At 40.7% G+C, this 21,329-nt stretch overlaps 1 protein-coding gene across 3 annotated transcripts in view; it reads right to left on the bottom strand.

Annotated features, from left to right (window-relative positions):
• The window catches only part of tanc1b (tetratricopeptide repeat, ankyrin repeat and coiled-coil containing 1b), an 83,082-nt gene that overhangs the window by 8,043 nt on the left and 53,710 nt on the right, over positions 1-21,329 (bottom strand). For all 3 annotated transcript variants that reach the window (XM_012874040.3, XM_012874041.3, XM_021322324.2), the window contains 9 exons: positions 19,188-19,795; positions 15,555-15,663; positions 14,822-14,944; positions 13,078-13,314; positions 11,948-12,133; positions 11,493-11,571; positions 622-755; positions 299-422; positions 32-207 (listed from right to left, as the gene is read on the bottom strand). In XM_012874040.3, coding sequence (XP_012729494.2) covers positions 32-207; positions 299-422; positions 622-755; positions 11,493-11,571; positions 11,948-12,133; positions 13,078-13,314; positions 14,822-14,944; positions 15,555-15,663; positions 19,188-19,795 — 1,776 coding nt within the window. The remainder of the gene's footprint in view (positions 1-31; positions 208-298; positions 423-621; positions 756-11,492; positions 11,572-11,947; positions 12,134-13,077; positions 13,315-14,821; positions 14,945-15,554; positions 15,664-19,187; positions 19,796-21,329) is intronic.

The following is a 21,329-nucleotide window of genomic DNA, read 5'->3' on the forward strand; positions in this document are numbered from 1 at the left end:
TCGCGTCTGTGGAAACGCCGGTTTCACTTACGATCTCGGCATCTCCGTAGAAGGCAGCGAGGTCCAGCGGCGTCCGTCCGTTTTTGTCGGTGTGGTCGATGACCGCGCCTTTCTCCACCAAAAACTGCACCACGTTCTTATGTCCTTTCAAACACGCCCAACTCAGAGGCATCAGTCCCTCCTTGTCCATCGAGGTTAAAGAAGCACCTTTTAAGAGAAACGTTCCCAAACCGGTTATTTGCTGCACTCAGGCAACAGACGTTCGTCTCGGTGATGGTGAAGGGTAATCGGTGTTCACCTTTAGACAGCAGAAATTCAACTGTACTTAGGTGACCCTCGCAGGCAGCCACCATGAGCAGTGTTCTGCCCTGCTTGTCGCTGATGTTAATGTCAGCACCGTGTTGCAGCAGCAGCTCCGCAATCTGAGAAATTACAACAAAAAAAGCAAGAGTGGTAGTGGCTATTGAACCTGGTTTTAATTCAACATGGACGCTAACTGCATCCAGAATCTTTTAGACCAGAATGCAAATGCTGCGATGCCTTGATGCACCAGAGAGGAGGCAGGCCACTGCGGATGGAAACAGTTTATCAGGAATAAACAAGCCGCTCAGCAGATCTTACCTGCCAGTGCCCCTGTCTGACAGCACAGAACAGGGCAGAGACCCCCCGTCGGTTCACCTGCTGCACCACTGCCCCCGTCTCCAGCAGGAAGCCGCACACCTCCATCTTCCCCCGGCCTGCAGCAGCTGTCAGTGCTGAATTACAAAGAGATGACAAACGGATTTGTCAGAACTCATAAAAACAAAGACAAGAAGATGCCAAGCTAAGGATGCCAAGAACACGGGTTTATGCGCTATGAAGTATTCATACCACCGGAACTTACACACTTTCATGTTTTATGTTTCAACCACCATTTTCATTGTATTTTATTGGGATTTCATCCGACAGAATACAAAGTAGGGCATGACTGTATAACTTTATTTCACAAATGAAAACCTGAGTGAAGTGTGGCAAGCATTTGTATAGAGCCCCTCTTACTTTGCTACCCCTAAGTAAAATCCAATGCAACCACCTGCCTTCAGAAGTCCCCTCATCAATGATTAGACTCAACCTTTGTGTAACTTAACCTTAGTGTTAATCCAGCTGTTCAGCAGACATGTGATGTTTGTTAGAGAACACCCCATCCAGGGAGGCAGATCATCTGCCGTTACCCTCTAACGTAAAAAGGATTCCTGGATCAATGGGTGCTCCTGTGCTTTTTGTGTCCCTGCTCTGTCTTCTCTAACCTCCAGTCAGTCAAGGTAGATGACCGTTCACACTGAGCCTGGTTCTGCTGGAGGTTTTCCTCTCCACTGTCGCTTCATGCATGCTCAGTTTGAGGGATTGCTGCAAAGCCATCGACAATGCAGACAACGGTCCAGTGTGGTTCTACGCTCTTTCAAGAGGAGTGAATGTTGCACGTCACAACTTGATACAATCTGCTGGGTTTCCTTAGATAGGAAACTTTTTGACCAATCTGTCTGTAAGATTTTATTTAATTTGACTTTGTAAAGTGCCTTGAGATGACATGCGTTGTGAATTTGGCGCTATATGAATAAAATTTTATTGCATTTGTGAAGAAACAGCCTTAATGGAGACCAAGAAAGCCAAACACAGGTAGGTCAGTGAGTAGATTTTGGAGCATTAAAGCAAAGTTATGCCAAGCTGTGGACACCTAACAGCACTGTTCAATCCACAATTTGAAAATGCATAGAGTATGGCACAACCGCAAACATGCCTGTAAATGGTCATACACATAAACTTTCAGGGTGGAAAAGGAGAGCATTAAGTAAAAAAGCAGCCAAGCGGCCGATCAAAACTCCGAAGAAGCTGCAGAGATTCATAACTCGGGTGGAAAAAACAAGAATTAGTCGTCAATTCCACAAATCTAGCCTTTAAGGAAGCATGGCTAGACGTAAACCATAAAACAAATCCCATCTGCAGTCCGCCATGTAAGGGACACAGCAAACAGGTGGAGGAGAGTACTCCCCATGGTGAGAGATGGTAGTGGCAGCATTACGCTATGGGGATGGTTGTCTTAAGCAGGTAAATGGAAGATGGCGGGGAAGAAGATGGATTACTAGAAAAAACACGTGTCAGGAAATGCAACAGGCTTATGACTGGGACAGAGGTTTGTTTGCCTTTGACCAGGACAATTAAGCATACAGCCAGAACTACAATGGAAAGATTTACATTGAGACATAATGAAAAAGTGGAAAAAGCTCCTTTTCTTAAATGATACAAACCCATAAAAACTTACAGCTGTAATTGCAGCAAATGTTAGTTTTAAAAGCATCGACTCAATAGACCAGAATAAAACACGTCTTTTTTAGATTTTTTTATTGTAACAAATTTTGAGGACCATTTATCAAGCATACCCAATTTTACTAATGTGAACTAGTATGTGTTGCTCTATCACATCAAATCCAAATAAAAATACGCTGTGAGGTTGTAGTGTGACAAGATCTATAAAGGGTATGAACAGACATAAGATAATATCTGCTGCTGTAAACCAATGCCTGTAGTTACTACAGAATGTGTAGGAAACGGAAAGTTTGGCTATAAAAAGTAAACTCCCATCCTTTACAAACTAAAGACATGAAGCTAATGTTCAGTGCTAATTGAGTTTAAATCAGATAAGGTTTGCGCTTATTAAAACTCATTAAATTCTCGCCCCGTGTTGCCCAGACTTCACAGACAGAGACGAGGACTCCGTCATTTCATGCTTCAGCAGACAAACACAAGCCGACAAAGTCGACCGGCTCTGTTCAACACACGTTCCTGTCCGCGTTTTTAGGTCTCCTTCAAAACCGCTAAAATCACTCTGATGAAAAACCAACAGCTCACGCAGTACATCACTATAAAGAGGAGACACAGTTAAAATGTTGGATGCTTACAGAGAACAGATGGAGCGGTCCTAAATGAACGGCGGTTCTGCAAACAGAGCGAGCTCCACCAGAGGAATGGGAGCAGCTCTGATCTCGCATTCACCTCGGAGACGAAAGGTGCCGCAGAGCCTGCATATCTAACTGACATCATCCATCTGGATGAACAGTCATCCCAGCCAAAAACAACCCCACCCGCCATCTGTTAAAAACGTGGATATCCTCACACGGTTGACACAGGGGAACAATGAGTCTAAAACAGCTAAACTTAGCCCGGCTCCAGGGAGCCACATTAGCGACACTCTGGAAGGTGCACGATAGTTTACAAAGAGCAGACACGAGAGCAGCTGTTGACCGACGGCTGTTTATGCACGTCTCATTCAGCTATTTTCAAATATTAAGGCCAAAAATGACAATATTTATGTAAGTAATATGAGTAATCTCAACAACACTTCCACACTGCATAATACCTGAGATTTAAAAAAATCCTACTCCTTAGAGAAAGGGGCTCATTTACACAGTTTTGGTCACTTATTTTTGTTTTTCCCAACAACAGGGTTCATTTTTTTTTTTTTTTTTTAGCAAAGGTTTGTCGCTACATAATAATACAAAAAGTAGAACTTTCTCAATACCAACGATAAACTAAGAATAGAGTTTTTTTTCTCTCATGTATGTCGTTTATAGTTGAACAGTATGGAAAAATGTTGGTAAGAGGAAAGTTCAAGGATGGTAAACAGGGCAAGAAAAACATTGATGCATATAAAATGAAAGCATGCTCGGTCTGAGAATGCAGCAGATGGTAAATAACAGGAAACAAGCTTCTAAACGAGCTGGTGTACGACACACGCCGTCCTTATTTAGCAGTACACTCACCTAATTTGAGTTATCCAAGTGTGAAAACGGTTTGTAAGAACAGCTTTCATGTTTTCTAAGACTTCACTGCGTGAAAGTTTGTGGCCGTAGAGATTATTACTTCAAACTATTTCTTCAAGTTGTGTGTTCGCCTACAAACAAAGCAGCTGGCTCAGAGCTAAAGTTGTGCTGCTAATTGATATCTTGTACGCTCTTGCACAGTTTTAGTCTTCAGATCCAGAAACCCGCAACGGTTTTAAATCTTGTGAAATGCCCCTTTTAACAACACAAAAACACCATCAGGATTAGATTAGTAATGTAGAAAAATTACAAATACCTGAAGCCAAGTTTCTAAATCCATCACATATCAGTTTCTCCGGTTTAAAGTCTTTTCACTGAGACACCAGAGAAAGCATCAGCATGACCAGTCATCCTTTTTCATCTGACTGAAAGAGGAAGGCTACGACCCTTTCTTTCTCTTGCAAGAAAGAAAAATTTTCTTGTTTAAAAATATTTTCACTCAACATAAAACAAAAAAAAAGACATTTGGAGGTTTGGAAACTAAAGAAGCGATCCCAGTGGCATCTTAACACTAGACATGCACCGAGATGATGTATTAGGACCAATTTTGGCTTTACTGGCCTGAAATCAAGATATTTTCCGATCACTGAACGCATCATACTAAACACTGCCAGGTTACACTGATGACCACAACACTCTTCAGTGCAGACGCATTTACTGAGTGGAGGACACTTCACCTGATAGTATGTTGTGAGCTGTGCTTTTGAAGTAACTGGTTTGCTGTTCTTCTTGGTCTATTTTGATAATCCGAAATACACATCCAATCATGAATACTTCAGGAACTGTTTTTGGCACACAACTGAAGTGAAAGAGGATTATTCCTGTGACATGTGAATCATATTAAACTGCTTATCAACATCAAGACGAACGTGGGAAATAAATTTGATGTGACGACTGGAAAACTGTCAATAAAATGCCCATGTATCAGGTTAAGATTTAACCATCCGCCAGAGTAGAAGTGTTAGCTTCAGAAAAGGACTAACACCACTGGTGTGAGCGAATCAAGAATGATTTTAGGTCTAAGAAACACCAAGTAACGTGGTTACACCCTTTTATGATCGATAGTAATTGTTCAACATCATCTTCCCATCCAAGGCCACATTTTTTTACCCACAAAAATAAGAAATCCTCTTAAATCAGTCAAATTCATAGCCATAGTGCTCACAGCTAATTTAAAAGCAAAGGCTAGGTCATTATTAAATTCAATATTTTTACCTCTGTTCTTAGTGGAGTTGAGAAGGCAGATAAATATGCTGCTGCATAAATGCTGAAGGCATTTCTTTAGGTCGTCCTGCTAATCTGTGCAAGATGAAAGTACAGCTGTGATTATACTCTCACATCCGAAGTGTCAAATTTGTTGTTTGGACATGTTTTATAACCTGTATTTGCTCCGTGAGAGGCTTTTTAAAAATAAAATGTAGCGTTATTGGCCTGGAGATCACAAACTCAAGTCACGCAAAGCATCACTGGTTTCAGGGATTATGCAAATATAGTTTTGTTGTAAATGTTTGTGGTGTGAGTATCCCATTCTGTCCCATTTCAAATAAATCATTGTAAAAAAAAAAGATAATTAGGAGGTAAATATACTTCTGTAAAGACAAAAAAGAAGTGGATACACAGGTCTCTTAGTGGCTGGTATATGTTATACAAATCATTCATTTTTGTTTCTCCACAATAGATCACTGGTCTTTGTAATTGAAACAAGAGTGATTCTCTGCATCTAAATCATCTTTTCTTTGCATACGGAGGAAACGATTTGCATCCCTAAAAAGGGATTTTTAAAAGATCGAGCTTGCACAGATGAACAATCCGATCTGTCTTTATTTAAACACAAGCACAACAGGCTTATTTGCATAAATATGCAGCGTACCACTGAACCTGGAGAACGACAGGAGGTATCTAAGGTTGTAATCAGGGTGCATTTTCAGAGACAAAAAAATGAATGACCGAGATTTTACTGAAACTACATCTGCTTTGAGTTTCCAAGCATCAGAGCAGTAGGCCTGAATTAATAAACCTGCGGCTGAGAGGCAGAAGAAGCACTTGAGGTTAACCTGAAATTTAATTTGTAAAACTGTGCTAAAGACGTCGGTGATCAATACAGACCGCCACAGGAATCCAGTGGACAGAAAATCTACATCTTGATCCGATCGGTTCTCACTGATGTACTCCTGAATGCAGATGAGAGCAAACGTATCTGAGGATATATGTCCATGTAGAATTAGGGCTGTCCTGTGCTTCCAAACTATAAATCTATTACATTATTTTAGGAAAAAACATGCAGATGGATCCTATTGTTTGGAAACCTGAGAGGTAACTACACAGCCACATTTCCTTCTGCACTGTAGACGATAGGGAAATAAACAGCGTGATCACTACTTCATGTAAAAGTTTGTGCTGCGCTAAACGATGGCTAGGAAAGCTACGAGTTAGAAAGTATGGGCCGTTCTAGTTAAATAAATTCCTAGTCATTAAATCTGGGTCACTATGACACCTAAATTATATACCGTTCGTCATCTGGTAATGCAAAAACTATGCAGCCAGCCGGAGCCACTCGGTTTAAAGACAGTTGAATCCTGTTCAAATTAGATCATGTTTCAAGTTAATGTTGCTGCAGCACTTGATTCTGGTGCAGCGGAAACAAAGTGACACGTTAATATTTCTGCCATGGACTTGTAAGATATCCGCTTCAGACTGTAAGGCAACGGTAGTGGCAGTTTTTGGACATGTTGGCGTCACGTTACTGAATCTCGCGTCCTGTTTGGGGTCCTGACAGATTAATGGAAACTAGCACATATCTGATAGCAGCTATTGTGTCACCAAAGAAACAAAACAAAAAAAACTCTAACTGAGATTTTGTTTCTAAGAAAGTGAACATCAACAAATTAGAACTTGAAAAAAATTGATAATTTCATAAAATGTTGCTACAGTAGCAATTTCCTCGCAGTTTTCAAGCTTTTTACTCAAGCTGAAAGCCAAGACTAAAATGTACTGTCTGGAAGAGTTTAGAGTCCACTCCAGTCAGAGTATCCAGTTGCAGGAATTAGATTTGGAGATTAAACTGACATATAAAGACAATTAACAACCAGGGCGTTATCTCGGGGTCAGCAGATCTTAGTGCAGACTTCCACAAAGACAAGGGGATGAGTGGAACATCTTTCTTTTACCAAAAACATGCCTGAACTGGATCAACAGTTTGGGTCTTCGAGGGCTCTTCCTTTGGCTTTAATCAAAGCTGACGGCTAAAATGGCCTTGCACGAAGTCCAACAAACTGCTGCTAGTAGATGAGAGCCAGCCGTACCAGCAGTCGTCAATCAATCGCTGAAATAGAGCTGCAAAACGTAGCAAATTGCAACCATCACTGCAATATTGGCAAGTGCAACACTGTAATTGCAAGGGTTGCAGCTTTTGGAGCAACAGTTTGGTAGGTTAGAACATTTAATTGGCTTTGCATTAAAACTGTGCTTTCCAGGAATACACCTGGCCACTTGGAGGGACTTTCACTGTCCAAAACAGATGAAGATGTTAGCAATCAAGAAAATGCTCAGCGAGAGCGTCGGGGAGATTGTAATGACGGGAAAGAAACAGCAATGAGGAAATGGCTTGGTAATTATGTGCAATAACATAATCGTAATGCTCAACAGTACTGTTACGTTTTCCTAATATTCTGAAGATCTACTATGAAGTATTTGGAAAAGGGTTTATAATCTAAAGCATATAATTTAAAGGTTTTCCATGTGCCTGTGCCATTTGGGAACGTTTAAGTGTTTTCTACGCAACCTGCTTTTCACAATGTAAATTAAAAAAGTGTTCATATCTGTTGAACTTTGAAAAAAAAATAATTGTTTCACAACGGGAAACTTAGGTGTATCTTATTAGGACTTGTATGTGACACACCAACACAGAGCACATTATTGCAATGTGGAAGGAAAATACAATGGTTTTGTTGTTTGTTTTTTCAATTAAAAATCAGAAAGGTGTGTCATGTATTTAAAGAACATTAATAAACAAACAGCTTGATGAAGGCCAAGGAACACGTCAGAGAAATCAGGAATAATGATCCAGAGAAGTTTAAACACCTCTTGGTTTATGTAACAAATTCCCAAGCTTTGACCATCTTTCCCATCCATCATCCAAAAATGAAGAGAATATAAAACAACTGCAAACCTGCCTAAACATGGACTATCTAGACAGATAGGCCAGGTCAGGAGAAGCATCCAAGTCCACAAGTCATTAGATGTGCTTTACCTGCTCTACATTTACGAAATTAGCAGTTTTCTACAAGCTATTAAGGGGACCTGACAAATGTGGGAAAAGTTGCTCCAATCAGCTGAGACCAAAGACGGACAATGGAAGCCCAGTGAAAACTAAGAACTAAACCCGATTGAGGATTTAAGACTTGAAGCTTTATGTTCACAAACACTTCCTTCACAGTCTTCCCTGCTATCCAGTGCTCTTTACTACATTTAAAGCTTGATTTTAACATAATTAGAACTAAGTCGATGCATTTTTCCAGATCCAGGAGACCACAAAAAAAAATCCCTCCTGTTTCCCGGGGGAAAGAAAATAGAGCTGATTCACATATATAAATATCTGGGAATCTTGACCAATGACTCAATCTCCTAAACCCCATATGGGAACATCTTATGAAATGGCTAAAATTAAACAGGTTTTTATTTTCCAAACAAACCGTTTTTCACACATTGCTATCATATTGTTTTTCATATAAAATCCGTGTTGGATTACGGAGATCTCTTGTGTATGATTGCTTCCCTGTAATGTCTCCAGATGCTCGACTCTTTCTACCTTTTCTCTAAGGTTTGTTACAAACTTCAAATGACTGACACAACGTTGTGATTTATTTTAATGGGTGGGATGGCCGGTTTGCTGCCTGAAGGGTTTCCCATTGGTTAACGTTTATTTATAAAGGCATTACATGGATGTCTGCTGGCCTATATCTGTACTGCAATTGCACTTCTACTTTTTGCTCAAAGTTTGCTCCTTCTTTCTGTCCCCTATGCTTGGAATTAGAATTGAAGGCTTTGGTTCACTCTGCTCCCTCCTCTGAAACCTGCTACAAAAAATGTTTAAATTAACTGCTTTCACTTCCGAACTGAAAGTTATTGTGGTTGATTCAATAACATGAACCTGTTTTTCCATAGTTTGTTGTTTTCCTTTACGTCTATAACATTTTCTGTCTGTTTTATTTGTTGCTACCCCTTGGACTCCTTTGAAAGAGGTTTTTAATGTCAAAGGGACTTTATTCTGGTTAAATAAGGAAAAATAAGGAATAACAGCTTTCCATCCAATTTGACTGAGCTTCAGCTGTTTTTCAAAAATGATCAGTGTGAATACAAAACGCACGGGACACTTTTCAGATTGTTCTTAGAAACCAATTTTCAACCATTTGTGATTTTCCTTCCACTTCCCAACTAAGTGCCACTTTGTGTTGCTCTAACACATTAAATATGAAATGCATTGACATATATGAGGTTGCAACGAGGCAAAATGGGAAGAAAGTCCAAAGTGTATGAAGAGTTTTGTAAGACGCTGTATGTAAAAATTATTTAACCGTAGTGACAGTTTTATGGGATGTGGATTGAAACAAAGTAACCAAACATGAGGAAAGCCCTAAACCTGCACTTCCTGTGCTACACATAAGGCAACATTGTTTAACTTCAGAACAACAAGGGCCGGCTCTCATTCAGTACCTGTACTTCTCATCTCCACAACCTTAAGGCAAGTACATTATATTATGACATATTCTCCCATGACTAAAGAGCTGATAGCAGATAAAGTCACACAAAGCTTTGGTTACAATTCCAGCCCGTCTGTGTTGAGAAGTCAAATTCAAACTTTACGGATTTATGAATGAACAATTTTGCCCAAATCAAAAAATGAAGTTGATTAACAGGTTTTCTTGATCGGCTTTTAAAATCAGGCTTGTTACATATCTTTTGTGAAAATATTAATGCAAAATATATACACCTAAATCCTCAGTATATTTTGAATTCAGGGAAATATATATTTAACTAATATTTGTCAAGCTTTCCTTTAGAAATTCTCCTGACCCTGACTGATATTATTTCTAATAGCATTTTACCAAAAGGCTTGAAAACAGCTATGAAAGGATCTCAGAAAAAAAAAAACCTTCTGCTTATGGTCCAGATAGAAATTATAATATAATAATATAATTATACTCTATAATAATAGTATAAAACAAGATATTGTTGGACATTTATTGTAGATAAATTCAAGCAGACACTAGAGCGGTATTTGATTTGTTTGTAAGATTCAGAAGCTGCTCTCCTCCCAAAACCTTAAAGACTCCATTAGATTCTGCCCCATGTTTACATTGATAAACACAAAGCCCCTCAATGACCACAAACTCCAGCTCTCCAACAGGCACAAGGAGTTTAGGATTCTGATCCAACTGATGTTGAAAACCTCACAACATTTACTTTCTGAGGTAAATCCAGATAAGTACTGCGTAAACACAGTATTTTTGTGTAAGTGCATTTTGTCCCCTGACCTACATAACCAAAGCACAGAGAGCACTAAGAGCTAAATCCTGACAGCTCAGAGCCAAAGAAGACACAAGGAAACTATTATTACCTTTCTCCTTGGTTTTTGCATGATCGCCTACAAATAACTTCAAACACTGGTTTCAAAAGTACGAGAATGTTTTTGAACATTTTTAACTCTGAACGCAGACGTTCAAAAAGGAAAACATCACAACGCCTCTGACATTGTGTCTGAAACGTATTTACAAGTATTTTTAGCCCCTAAACTGTTCACTTGAAAACAAAACTAATGTTCTACTCTTGGTGCATCTCGTTTCAAGCAAGAGAAAAAAAACAAGGATGGTAGTTTTGAAGCAATAACACGACCACTTTATGCTCCATTTCTCGGCCTGTTGTTTCTCCAGTGGTGGACGGAGCTTATCGGACTTTCTTATTAAGCTTCCGTAATAATATAGCACGCCTCGCTAATGTCAGCTACCCGCTGTGCTAAAGTGATTTCTGCAGTTACTTTTAATTGAGAAAAAAAATACCAACAAAGCACAAATCTGAACCTGAAACACCAAGAAAAATAAGTTTCTGCTTGCTTAAATATGAAACAAAAAAAAAAGTGCTACACGTACACAATTTTGAGGCATGCACAAAAGTGTGAAAAACATTACAGTTGCATCTAAAAATGATCTGACCACTGCAAATTAGGTCGACTGGCCAAATTGAAAATTCCTCAGGTGCTTTCATTAAAGTTTAAGTACTTCAATAAATCTGTAACAATAAAAATAAAAAAACCTTAAAGAAGAAGAACGGGGTAATCTTGTCCTTAATTTGGAGATACCAGACTAAATTTAGGCGTACTTAGCAATTCAAATCATTTGATTTGTTAGCAAATCAATACTAGTTCATCCTTTTTGCCAGTCGACCTAACTTGCAGTGGGAGCGGAATAAGATTTTGTGCATCTGCAGTTGCATCAAATGACCTCTGCTTTAAAGCGAAGGGCAAAAACCAAAAGCCCTCCCATTGCAGCGTTCAATTACAGCAGCTTGGTTGATCATGGTAAAACAGCAGGTCATCATACAAAAGAGCCACATAATGCAAAAAGATTGATGAGGACATACCTGTCTCGCCCCACAGAGTGTCGTGACTATCAATTTGCACAGCGTGCTCATTTTTCAGCGCCAGCAGGCCTCTCACAACCTGCCAAAAAAAAAAGAAACATAGATTAATGGCGTACTATTGCAGTATAAAATATCAAATAAACCTTCAAAATGATACAGTATGCAAAACTTTGAACATTTTCAGCAAATGATTATAAATGGATCACAGCAGAACTGAAGAGTTTAGCTCCTAAAATATCCACATTAAGGGGTTCAGGCTCTGTTTATCTTAGGCCAAGCTTTGGACGGCCATTTTGGCTGAAGAGAAAGTCAATACAAAGCCCAAAGTTTAAAAGAAACCTGGTTGGGCGGCCACCTGTTGTGTAAAATTTATTAATTCATCACCAGTGAGAAAACCTCCGTCTTCCAAATCATGAGAGCATTGCTGAATTAACATGCGTGCTGGCTGCTCAGACCTGTGTGTGTCCCATGCTCGAGGCTGCGATCAAAGCCTGCTGCAGAGCTTTGTTCTTCAGAGAGCAGTCCTGCTGCTGCCCTTCACCGCTCCATTCAAGCTCCAGCAGGTACTGGATGATCTCGGTGTGTCCGCGCAGCGCGGCGTGGACCAGAGCACACTGGCTGCTCTTATCGACATGATCCACCTGGCAGAAATGAAAGATTCTTGGAATTATTGACCAGGAACAAAAAAATATATACAAGGTAAATTTGGAGCAGACATTATGCATCAAAGCAGGTTGTTATGCTTTAAAGTTGAATACAATTAGAGAAAAAGTATTCATGCCCTAGGTATTTTTTTTTATTATAATTTTGTCTCGCTACAGCCACAAATCTTCATGTGTGTTATCAGAAATGTATGTGATAGACCAACATAAGGTAGCTCAGTGAATGTGAAGGACATTTTGTTTTTTCTCCTTTTTTTTACCAAGAAAAATCTGAAACGTGTGCCGTGGATTTATATTCAGGAGCCCTGAGTTAATTCTTTGTTGAACCACTTGTTGCAATAAAAACTTAATGTCCTTTAAGACATGCGGCTACCAGCTTTCTGGGACTAGGGCCTAAATTAATGGCCTTTCTTCTTTGCAAAGGAGCTTCAGTGCAGTCTGACTGGATGATGAGCATCTTAAACATCAATCTTCATGTTTTACTAGGTTCCTAACTGGATTCTTGGACTGGACAAAGACACAAATATTCTTTATCTAAACTATATAAAGACTTACCGCTCAACCATCCTCTAGTTTTCCAGCTAGACGTTGCAGCTAGACGTTGCAGCGTCCATCCATGTTTCAAGGTGGCAATGATATATTCTAAGAATGTGCAGTGCTAGGTTTCCCATGAACCAACTTCTCCACAGCCCAATGTCTAACGCGTCTGCCTTGGTCTTCACTAAGCTGTTTGCTCACTAAACTTCTCTAAGAAACCTCTGAGGCTTTAACAGAACAGCTGGATCTTACTGGTTAATAATTTAAAGTAGCGGGATGAATACTTTGGCAACTGTATGTGTCAGAGCGGGCAGCCATGGCTGGAGGTTTAACGTCTTTCTCATCATTTCAATTCCATCTTCAGTCAAAGAGCATGAAGCCCTCACCTTGGCCCCCCGCTTACAGAGCAGCACGACCAGACCCAGGTGTCCTCCCGCGGCCGCGAAGCACAACGGGCTCATCCCGTTTTCAGACACCACGTCCACGCTGGCGCCGAACTCGAGCAGGAGGGAGGCGATCTCGTGGTGGCCGAGGTGGCACTGGACGCAAAGCACTGGCGCGTTGTTCAGGACTTCTGTTCGGTAGTTCACGTTTGCCCCTCCCAGCATCAGGAGACGGCTCACCTGGTTACAAAGATGGAAAATGTGCAGATAAGATAAGGAGGATGGCGACAGCCCATGTGACCCTGTCTGGACTGCCTTTCATATTGCAAATCAGCATCTTCCGTAAAACTAATTGCTTATCTTAATTATTCTGCTCGCGTCCCTTATTGTTTTAATATCTTGTGCCAACAAATACTGACGCCTACATCAATAATCCTGTACCAATTGAAAACTATATAAAAATGAAAAGTGTGAAGACAGCTGCAGTTGGAATGACTATCAATCAAATCTCTGTGAAAACACCTTTTACTGTGTTAAAAATCCCGTTTTCATGGTAATTTACATTTAATTAAAGCAAAGAGATGATTAAATGAGAGTCTGAGAGTCCATAATCGAATTTCAAGATGAAAATTTTAACCATGTGAACCACTGCTCTGAGTACTCCTCGCAAAACCATTAGTGGCTCGATAAGTATTAGATACTATCGAAAGTCTGATTTAATTCTCCAAAGGAAGGTCAGAGACCAATTAAAGTAGCTATATTCCACTGAATTTAATTATAAACTGTTATTCTCCACCATAAGGACGAAATCTATAACAAAACGATCTTGTCAAACAAGACTGCGCCAATAAATAAGGATTCAGCAACAGGAGATAAAATGAGACAGAATCCTCTGTAGAATCAATTAACACAGACTATTTTCCCCAAAGGACAGAACAAGGTCATTCTGCAAATGTCTCTGTGAATGCCTCTGTAAGTGCAGCCACTGACTCACGCCAGACAAGTGATAGAGCCTCACCGACAGCACGACCTTAATGGCAGAGTAACAAAACTAGGATAATTCTGCTGCACGGCAGAAAACATAATAATTTGCTTGTAATAGCCTTTCCAGCGAAGGCCAATCATTATTTTCCCAGAAAACAACTCATGTAGAGGGTAATAGTTGTCACGTTAGCAGTTTAACGAGCTCTGCTACCAACATTAGTCTAATTAGTGATGGCAAAGGATGGTTGTGCTCCGCGCAGGTTGGCAAATTATTAACAGTCGTGAAGTACGAGAGAAAATCTGCATAAATATTACAGACACGTAATTAGGTTCAGAGAGAAAACATTTACCTTTGCATGACTTCCCGCTTCATATTTATCATGAACCGACCTTTCTTCCCCCCCCCCCCCCCACATCTCCCCGTTTTCCCAGCGCAGGCACGTCTTTTCCGCAGTTTCGGGCTTCCTGGTTTCCTTCCAGGGCTTTTAATTTTGGATGTTGTTTGTATGAAAATGAGAATCCCTGGCCAATTTCTGAGAGCCTAATTGAAATATCACAGCGTGTGCCAGGAACGTGACTGGTGAGAGTCAGTTACTTCATGCACAAGGAGAAAAAAAAAAAAAAAAAACACAGATCCAACTTCCTTGTGTTGCCAGACAAAAACAGTACCAGACAATTCACCTTCCAGAGGCCTTAACAGATAAACCATGTCTGGTTCTAGCATGTTCCCCTTACGCACAGAGGGGATGAAGATCATCTTTACCTTGACATTTGGTGTGTAGAGGTTCCTCAGGGAGGCCAAGGCTGCAGAGAGACCATCAGCGCTGCAGCTGATCCACAAAGCTTGAAGCACGCTGGATGACACGCCTGTTTTCTTACTTAGACCCTGCAGGCAAACCAATGCATGAATATAAACAAGCATGCGTAGGGGCAAGATGTTGTCATATGTCCTTTTTTACATTTTACAACATTACAACCACAAACATGACTGCATTTTACTGCCATTTGTGGAAAAATGCGCAATTAACTCTGAAGATGGGTGGAGCTGCATACAAGATAATGCTTGAAAGAGACCTGATAGGTACAGGTTCAACTTTCAGCAGGACAGATACTCTAAATACACAGCCAGAGCTACTATAGATTAGTTTGGATTTAAAAATAGATATTTAGGGGTTAAAAATGACCCGGACAAAGTATTATGGCAGTAGTGACTCACTGGGGGTTGGATTAAAAAGGACGCCCCGCTTTTTAGATTGTTCTCTTGTAAAGATTTCTTTCCAACTTCACAAATATCAGCTCCTTTTTGTTGGTCCATCACATTACGTCCTCACAAAATGCCTCGAAAGTGGCTGTAACGTGACTAAACGTGAAAACTTTCAAGGGTTATTGACACACTTGACAACCTCTGAATTCTACTTGGACAAAACCAGCTTGAATAACTGCGTTTTCTCTAGAAGACGGATTTCAAATTTCCAAAGCTGACTCAGCGGTTTTACCTTGAAGATGTGTGCTTTCAGGATGTGGTGTCCCAGCTCCATTGTCTGCTGACGATTCAGTTTCCCCTCTTGGCGGGACAGCATAAAGGCCATGAGAGCGTGGCCGGTCCTGATTAAACGGAGAGAATTGAGGAGAGGCTGCTCATCTGAACCAGAAACATGAAAGAACTTATTGTTTTGTGATGATGAGTCACTTGGCGCCGTCGTGGAGAACCTCTCTATTCTGGGTTGGCGTGAATGTGCCGCAAACGCTGGGTAGTGACCCACACAAGGTTGAAGTAAAATAAAAAAAAGGATAATAGGGTTTCTGTATCTCTTTTCATGCAGGCAGTCCAGCACCAATTAATGCAGAACTTCATTAAACGGACATGCATGATTGCAGTTCCCTTTGATCTGGGTTGCAGTTCCTTCTATTTGATTACAGGCACTGAAAAACGTGGCAAGCTTTAGTCTGTGTACGGCAGACTTAGAGCTTTTGGTTTTTTAATGGACCTGCAAGAATGGCAATGGCCAAAATGTGAAGCTTAAATCTTGGTCTCCTTCAGAATCATCAGTATGTGAGTACAGGTGCACGAGAGTGGAGGGGGAAAGAGCCAGACAGGCCGACATCTTTTCAGCTTATTAGGTGTGCATGGCTGATGCGAAGAATTTCAAATCAGCCAAGTGTAGCAGAGCTGCCCTGCAGAGCAAAAAGAGCCCAGCAGAACACAGGGATATATATATATATATATATATATATATATATATATATATATATATATATATATATATATATATATATATATATATATATATATATATATATATATATATATATATATATATATATATATGGCATGTATTTTGTGAAAAATTTAACCTCTTAAGAGCACATCAAATTCAAACATTGATTGTCCATGTTCCACATCTTCATTTCTGTTATCTGCTTCCTCATCTTCTAATTTAGCCGTTTCCTGCAGCATGTGGTAAACATGTGCTTTCACCACTATTAAAAACATCCACAGAGGAGATGTGAGTAACTTATTAGGACTGTAAAGCTGCAGTACATCATATGTCCAAAAGGCAGAGGCCAACTACCAGCATCCAGCTTTACTAAGGTCTTAAAAAGTTAGTTTAAAAAAAAAAAAACATTTCTTTCATACCATTTCCATGGTTTAATATTATTCTGGAGGTTTGTCGCAGAAAGTCCTAGAAGTTTTGGTCAGCTGGATGAAAGAAGGCTGCTACGCCATTTTTCTCAGCTTGGAAAAAAAAAAAAAAAAGACTAATTCGACTCTATAAATAAGTTCTGTGCTGAAAAATGTGGACGCTCATTGTGTGGGACGTAAAGGAGTGCCACCCATCACTCTTAAGACGACCACAGTTGGCAAAATGCAAGCAGGGGCTGACTAACTATTCACCTAATATCAGTTTGTTACTCTTTGGTTCTCTATAAAGAGCAGAATGGCAAAGAGAGAGAACTTAAAAACCAACAATAAATTCTGCTCGTTTTAAACAATAGTTTTGCTTAAGTCTACATTTATATATATATATATATATATATATATATATATATATATATATATATATATATATATATATTGAGAGAGAGAGAGAGAGAATGAATGTTACTGATATCACTACTGTACTTTTTTGAAGCAGGAATAATTGCTGCTTATCTGTTTTAAATAAAATTAATCATGTCATATTGAAAATGTTGCTTTGAAATCTGTATGAAAAAACAGTTTCCATAAAGGCAAACGCATTAACATTCTGCTGTGCTCGATACCTTTAATTTTTCTCTAAGTATGCCAGAATCACAAAGGAAATGACCTCCTTAGCACTTGCAGGCATGGGCACCTGCTTATGTAATAAAACGGGGGATCAAACCTGGAGAAATATCCAACTTCTAAGCAGCTTAGAAGAATAAGACGTTCTGTTTTTGTGCAGGACTTTCATCCTAAATGGAAACCTTTTTGGCCTGTTTTTGCTGCCTCTGCCAGGTGCTGATTTAATAAAGGCATTTAAAGAGCTTACAGATGAATTTGGCTCAGAAATAGTCGCTGTGATTTATAGTGGGGAGCTTCTTGCAGCAGATAAGACTGCAGGACACCTGTGTGCATCCTTGCGTCGCTGCTGCAGGTGGCTCTGTTGCAGACTGATCACAGGTCCGACAGGTCGGAGCGGTCTGCAGCCTCCACCTGAATAATGAAATACTATGAAGGTTTCTACTGTATCTTATCTGAGTGAGAGGGACGCAGCGCTGCTACAACACTTTGGAAGGCCGATTCAGATTCTATTCACGTTGCCTTAGCTCTCCAAGGATTTAAACTTTCTTGCTGAAGAGATCATGTTGGTATGAAGCGCCGTTTATCTCCTAATCAGACTGGCATGAGGGTTAGGCGGGTCGCACCAACCAAAGGAATAGGGGCGTGAGACTAAAACTCAATTAACAAAAACTTAATTATGTCTATTTATTTGATCAGATTTTCCTTAAATTTAGTTAAAAACATTTTTTAAACCATTGCTCAGACGCCTGTGCTTGCGGGTTAACCTGACGTAAGAACGGATAGCACACACCCCCACCATCAAAGGTGCTGAATTTTAGTCCTCGCTACAGTCCTCACATGTGTGGGGTGATAGTTATCGGTTTTCTACACACTGAGCCCAGGAAAAGAAAAAATATTATGAGCAGTAATCTCAAATCTTTGCAGAAAAATACACCTTACCTCCCCTTTAGCAAGCCACAACAACGCGATAGAGATTAATTACTTGTGTCTACATCTATCTGTCTTTGTCTGATTGATGCTACTCAGTGAGCCTGTAGGTAAACGGAGATGCAATTTAAAATGGATGTGTTGCATCGAACCTCCGCTGTATACCCCCCCCCCCCCCCCCCCCCCACCCCATCCTCTTCCCACTGTGTCCTCTGGCTCTATTGGGTTTTTTCTTCTTCTTCTCTGTGCTTCTTTTTAATTTGCGTCTGTACTGTTATTTTTCTTATTCAAATTGTTTTATGTATAAACCTTGATAACGAGACAAAATGTCAGCATTGATTCAGCCTTGTACATGATCATTCAAGCCTCCATAAAGAAAAAAAAAAACTACCCAGTCTACTTTAAGTGCTAGTATAAACTGTTTTGTTTTTTTAACTTGGTACAAAATAAAAAGTTGTAAGGATTATCGGAGTATCTGAAGCGTCTCAAACCCAATTACCTCGCTGAGTCAGACGTGAGTCACGCTGTGTGTATTGATTAAAGCATTTTGCTTGCTTTTTTGTCCCCCAAACACACCATCCCTCCTTGCATACTAAACGACTAACCACGATTCATGAACACCTCAACCGACTCATACAGTGAAATGAATATACGTTTGCACAGAAGTGTGCGCTGTGGTAGAAATGTAGTTTACAAACAAAGACAGATCCTTGTTGTTTAACCAGAGCCACTTTTCTTTTCCCGATATTTCTTTTATTGCCTTCATGCAATCGACGGGCTTCGGTCAGAGTCCGCTGCAGACTGTTTGAAGTCTGTAATCCGCAGAAAGCGGACTGTCTAAATACTTTACAAGCTTATCATGCCTATAACAGAGGCCCGCATTCCTAAGGAAGAGCTGCTGAGAGCATAACATTTGCTTTCAGAGCACAGGACTGACCTGGGGTCACAGAGGAAATCCGCGCTCTCTCCGTCGGCCCTCCACACCAGCCACTCTCTGAAGGAAGGGTGGCAGAACATGCGCGTTTTGTCCCGCCGTTTGACGAGAAAGCACGAGAGCAGCTCCACGCGCTGCTGGAAGTCGTCCCACTGCAGCTCCCCTCGGACGTGGCCCGAGTTGATGGCATGAAAGAGCTGCTCGTCGGTCATGGGGTGGAGCGAGGCCAGGGCCACGTTGAGGATGGGCAGAGAGCGCTCGAAGGCCGAGTTGGTCATGAACTTCATGTTGCACTGGAGCTGGTACAGTTCGGCCAGCGAGACGGGCACCACTTTGTAGCTGGCACTTTTGATCACGAGGTGGCCCCTCTCAAAGAGGTCCAGGGTGAGCTTGAGGTACAGGTAAGAACCCTGGCTGCGCGAGATCAGGTGGCTGCTGAGCTTGGCCACGGTGCCCGGGTCGGCCTTGCCATTCAGGCTGATGTTGTTCATGATATCCTTGCTGCTGTTGATCCGGTACTGGATGTAGGCATTGAGGTCGTTGGTGATCTCTTTGTTGTCCGTAAAATCATCCAGAGAGATCTTGGAGAAGGGGAGCAGGCTGGCGATCTCCTGTAACAGACGGGATTAAAAGTGGTGAAGACGCAGGGAAGAACATTTGTGCAACACTGCTGCTCAGTTTTTTTTTTCTCTTCAATTCCATGTTTAGTTTAATTAATTGATTTTATTCCAATATTGTGGAGGAAATTATGGAACTAAACTTAATTTGCCTTCACAATATTAGCAAAACATTTCAGTACAGTCTTATTCCACATGGCAATGACATCATCTGTGCTTAACTGTTTTTGTCCGCAAAACCTTTTCCCTTTTTGCTTCTTTCCCATCATCACAATCATCACCATGCCTTGAAATCTTGGTCACTAGTATCAAACTTAAATGCGAGCATACAAGATAGTACAGGTTTATCCAAGAGGACAAATGTATTATTGACAAGAGAAGTTTTAATGCATGGGCATCTAAAATATCACAATAAATCTTGCATCCTAGCAGTCCTTTTTCTATTGTGATTTTGCACACAGATATTGTTATGACATGATGATGTCGGCACATTGCGCAGCTTTATTAATCCAGCTGTTCTGTGAAGGGTTTTGTGCAAATCCCTGTGGCTGGCGGAAAATTAACCCCGCATGTTACCCTGAACACATCTCCCCGAGGTTTTGGTTTTCAGCAGGGACAAGGGGAGCTGGATGGAGCCAATCACAAAACACTCCCAGAAGAAAAAAATCTGCTAGACGCTGCAGAAATACAGCGACTTCAGGCTGGGGCAAATGTTTACTTCGCACCATGACAACGAGCCTAAAAATAAAGCCCAAGCTACAGTGGAGGGGTTTAGATCAAAACCACATTCATGTGTGAGAATGGACCAAAATCCAACTGATAATCTGAGTCAAGGCTTAAAATACGATGCTCTACATTCAATCAAAAATTTTATGTGTGCAAAAAATAAAAAAAATACAATAAGTATAAGTATAAATGGGTGGAGCTTATATTTGAGGAAAGTATGACACAAAACCTTCCACATATTTGTAGCCTCACAATTATGCATTATAAGTTTTTAGTGATATCGTGACAAAGTGTGAAAAGCTTCAAGGATACAGCTACCTTTGAAGGCACTATGTTACGATGAGAGTATTTTTGAACAGCAGGGAAGTGCGCTCAATAAGCTATCAGGCCAAAGCAGACGCCTGTTACTGTGGGAAATTCAGCTGAAAGGACCCCGGGACCGGGTAGAGTGAGTATTAAGAGGCAGGGGATGGATTGGATGGTGGCTACTGGTGTGAAGGAAAGAGGAGAGCCTTTGCCAATAACACTTCTTTCTTCCCCTACACAAGCAGGTAAGCAGACGTCTTAGCCAGAGCTCACATTTCAATTCATGTCCTGGAGGGTCAGTGCGCTTTAATCCCCCGCCTGTCTTTGGCTTCAGAAACATTGCCTGAGCGAGATAACACTTATTTCTTCCTCGTCATAAAGCAAACAGGCGCATGCACTCTAAGGTATGCACAGGCACAGACCCAGCCGAACGACAGGCCAAGCGAAGGCAACGCCGTGCCGATAAGCTGACTGTTGGCATACAGCCCGATGGAAA

Source organism: Fundulus heteroclitus, chromosome 7 (assembly GCF_011125445.2).
Source record: "Fundulus heteroclitus isolate FHET01 chromosome 7, MU-UCD_Fhet_4.1, whole genome shotgun sequence".
NCBI lineage: Eukaryota > Metazoa > Chordata > Actinopteri > Cyprinodontiformes > Fundulidae > Fundulus > Fundulus heteroclitus.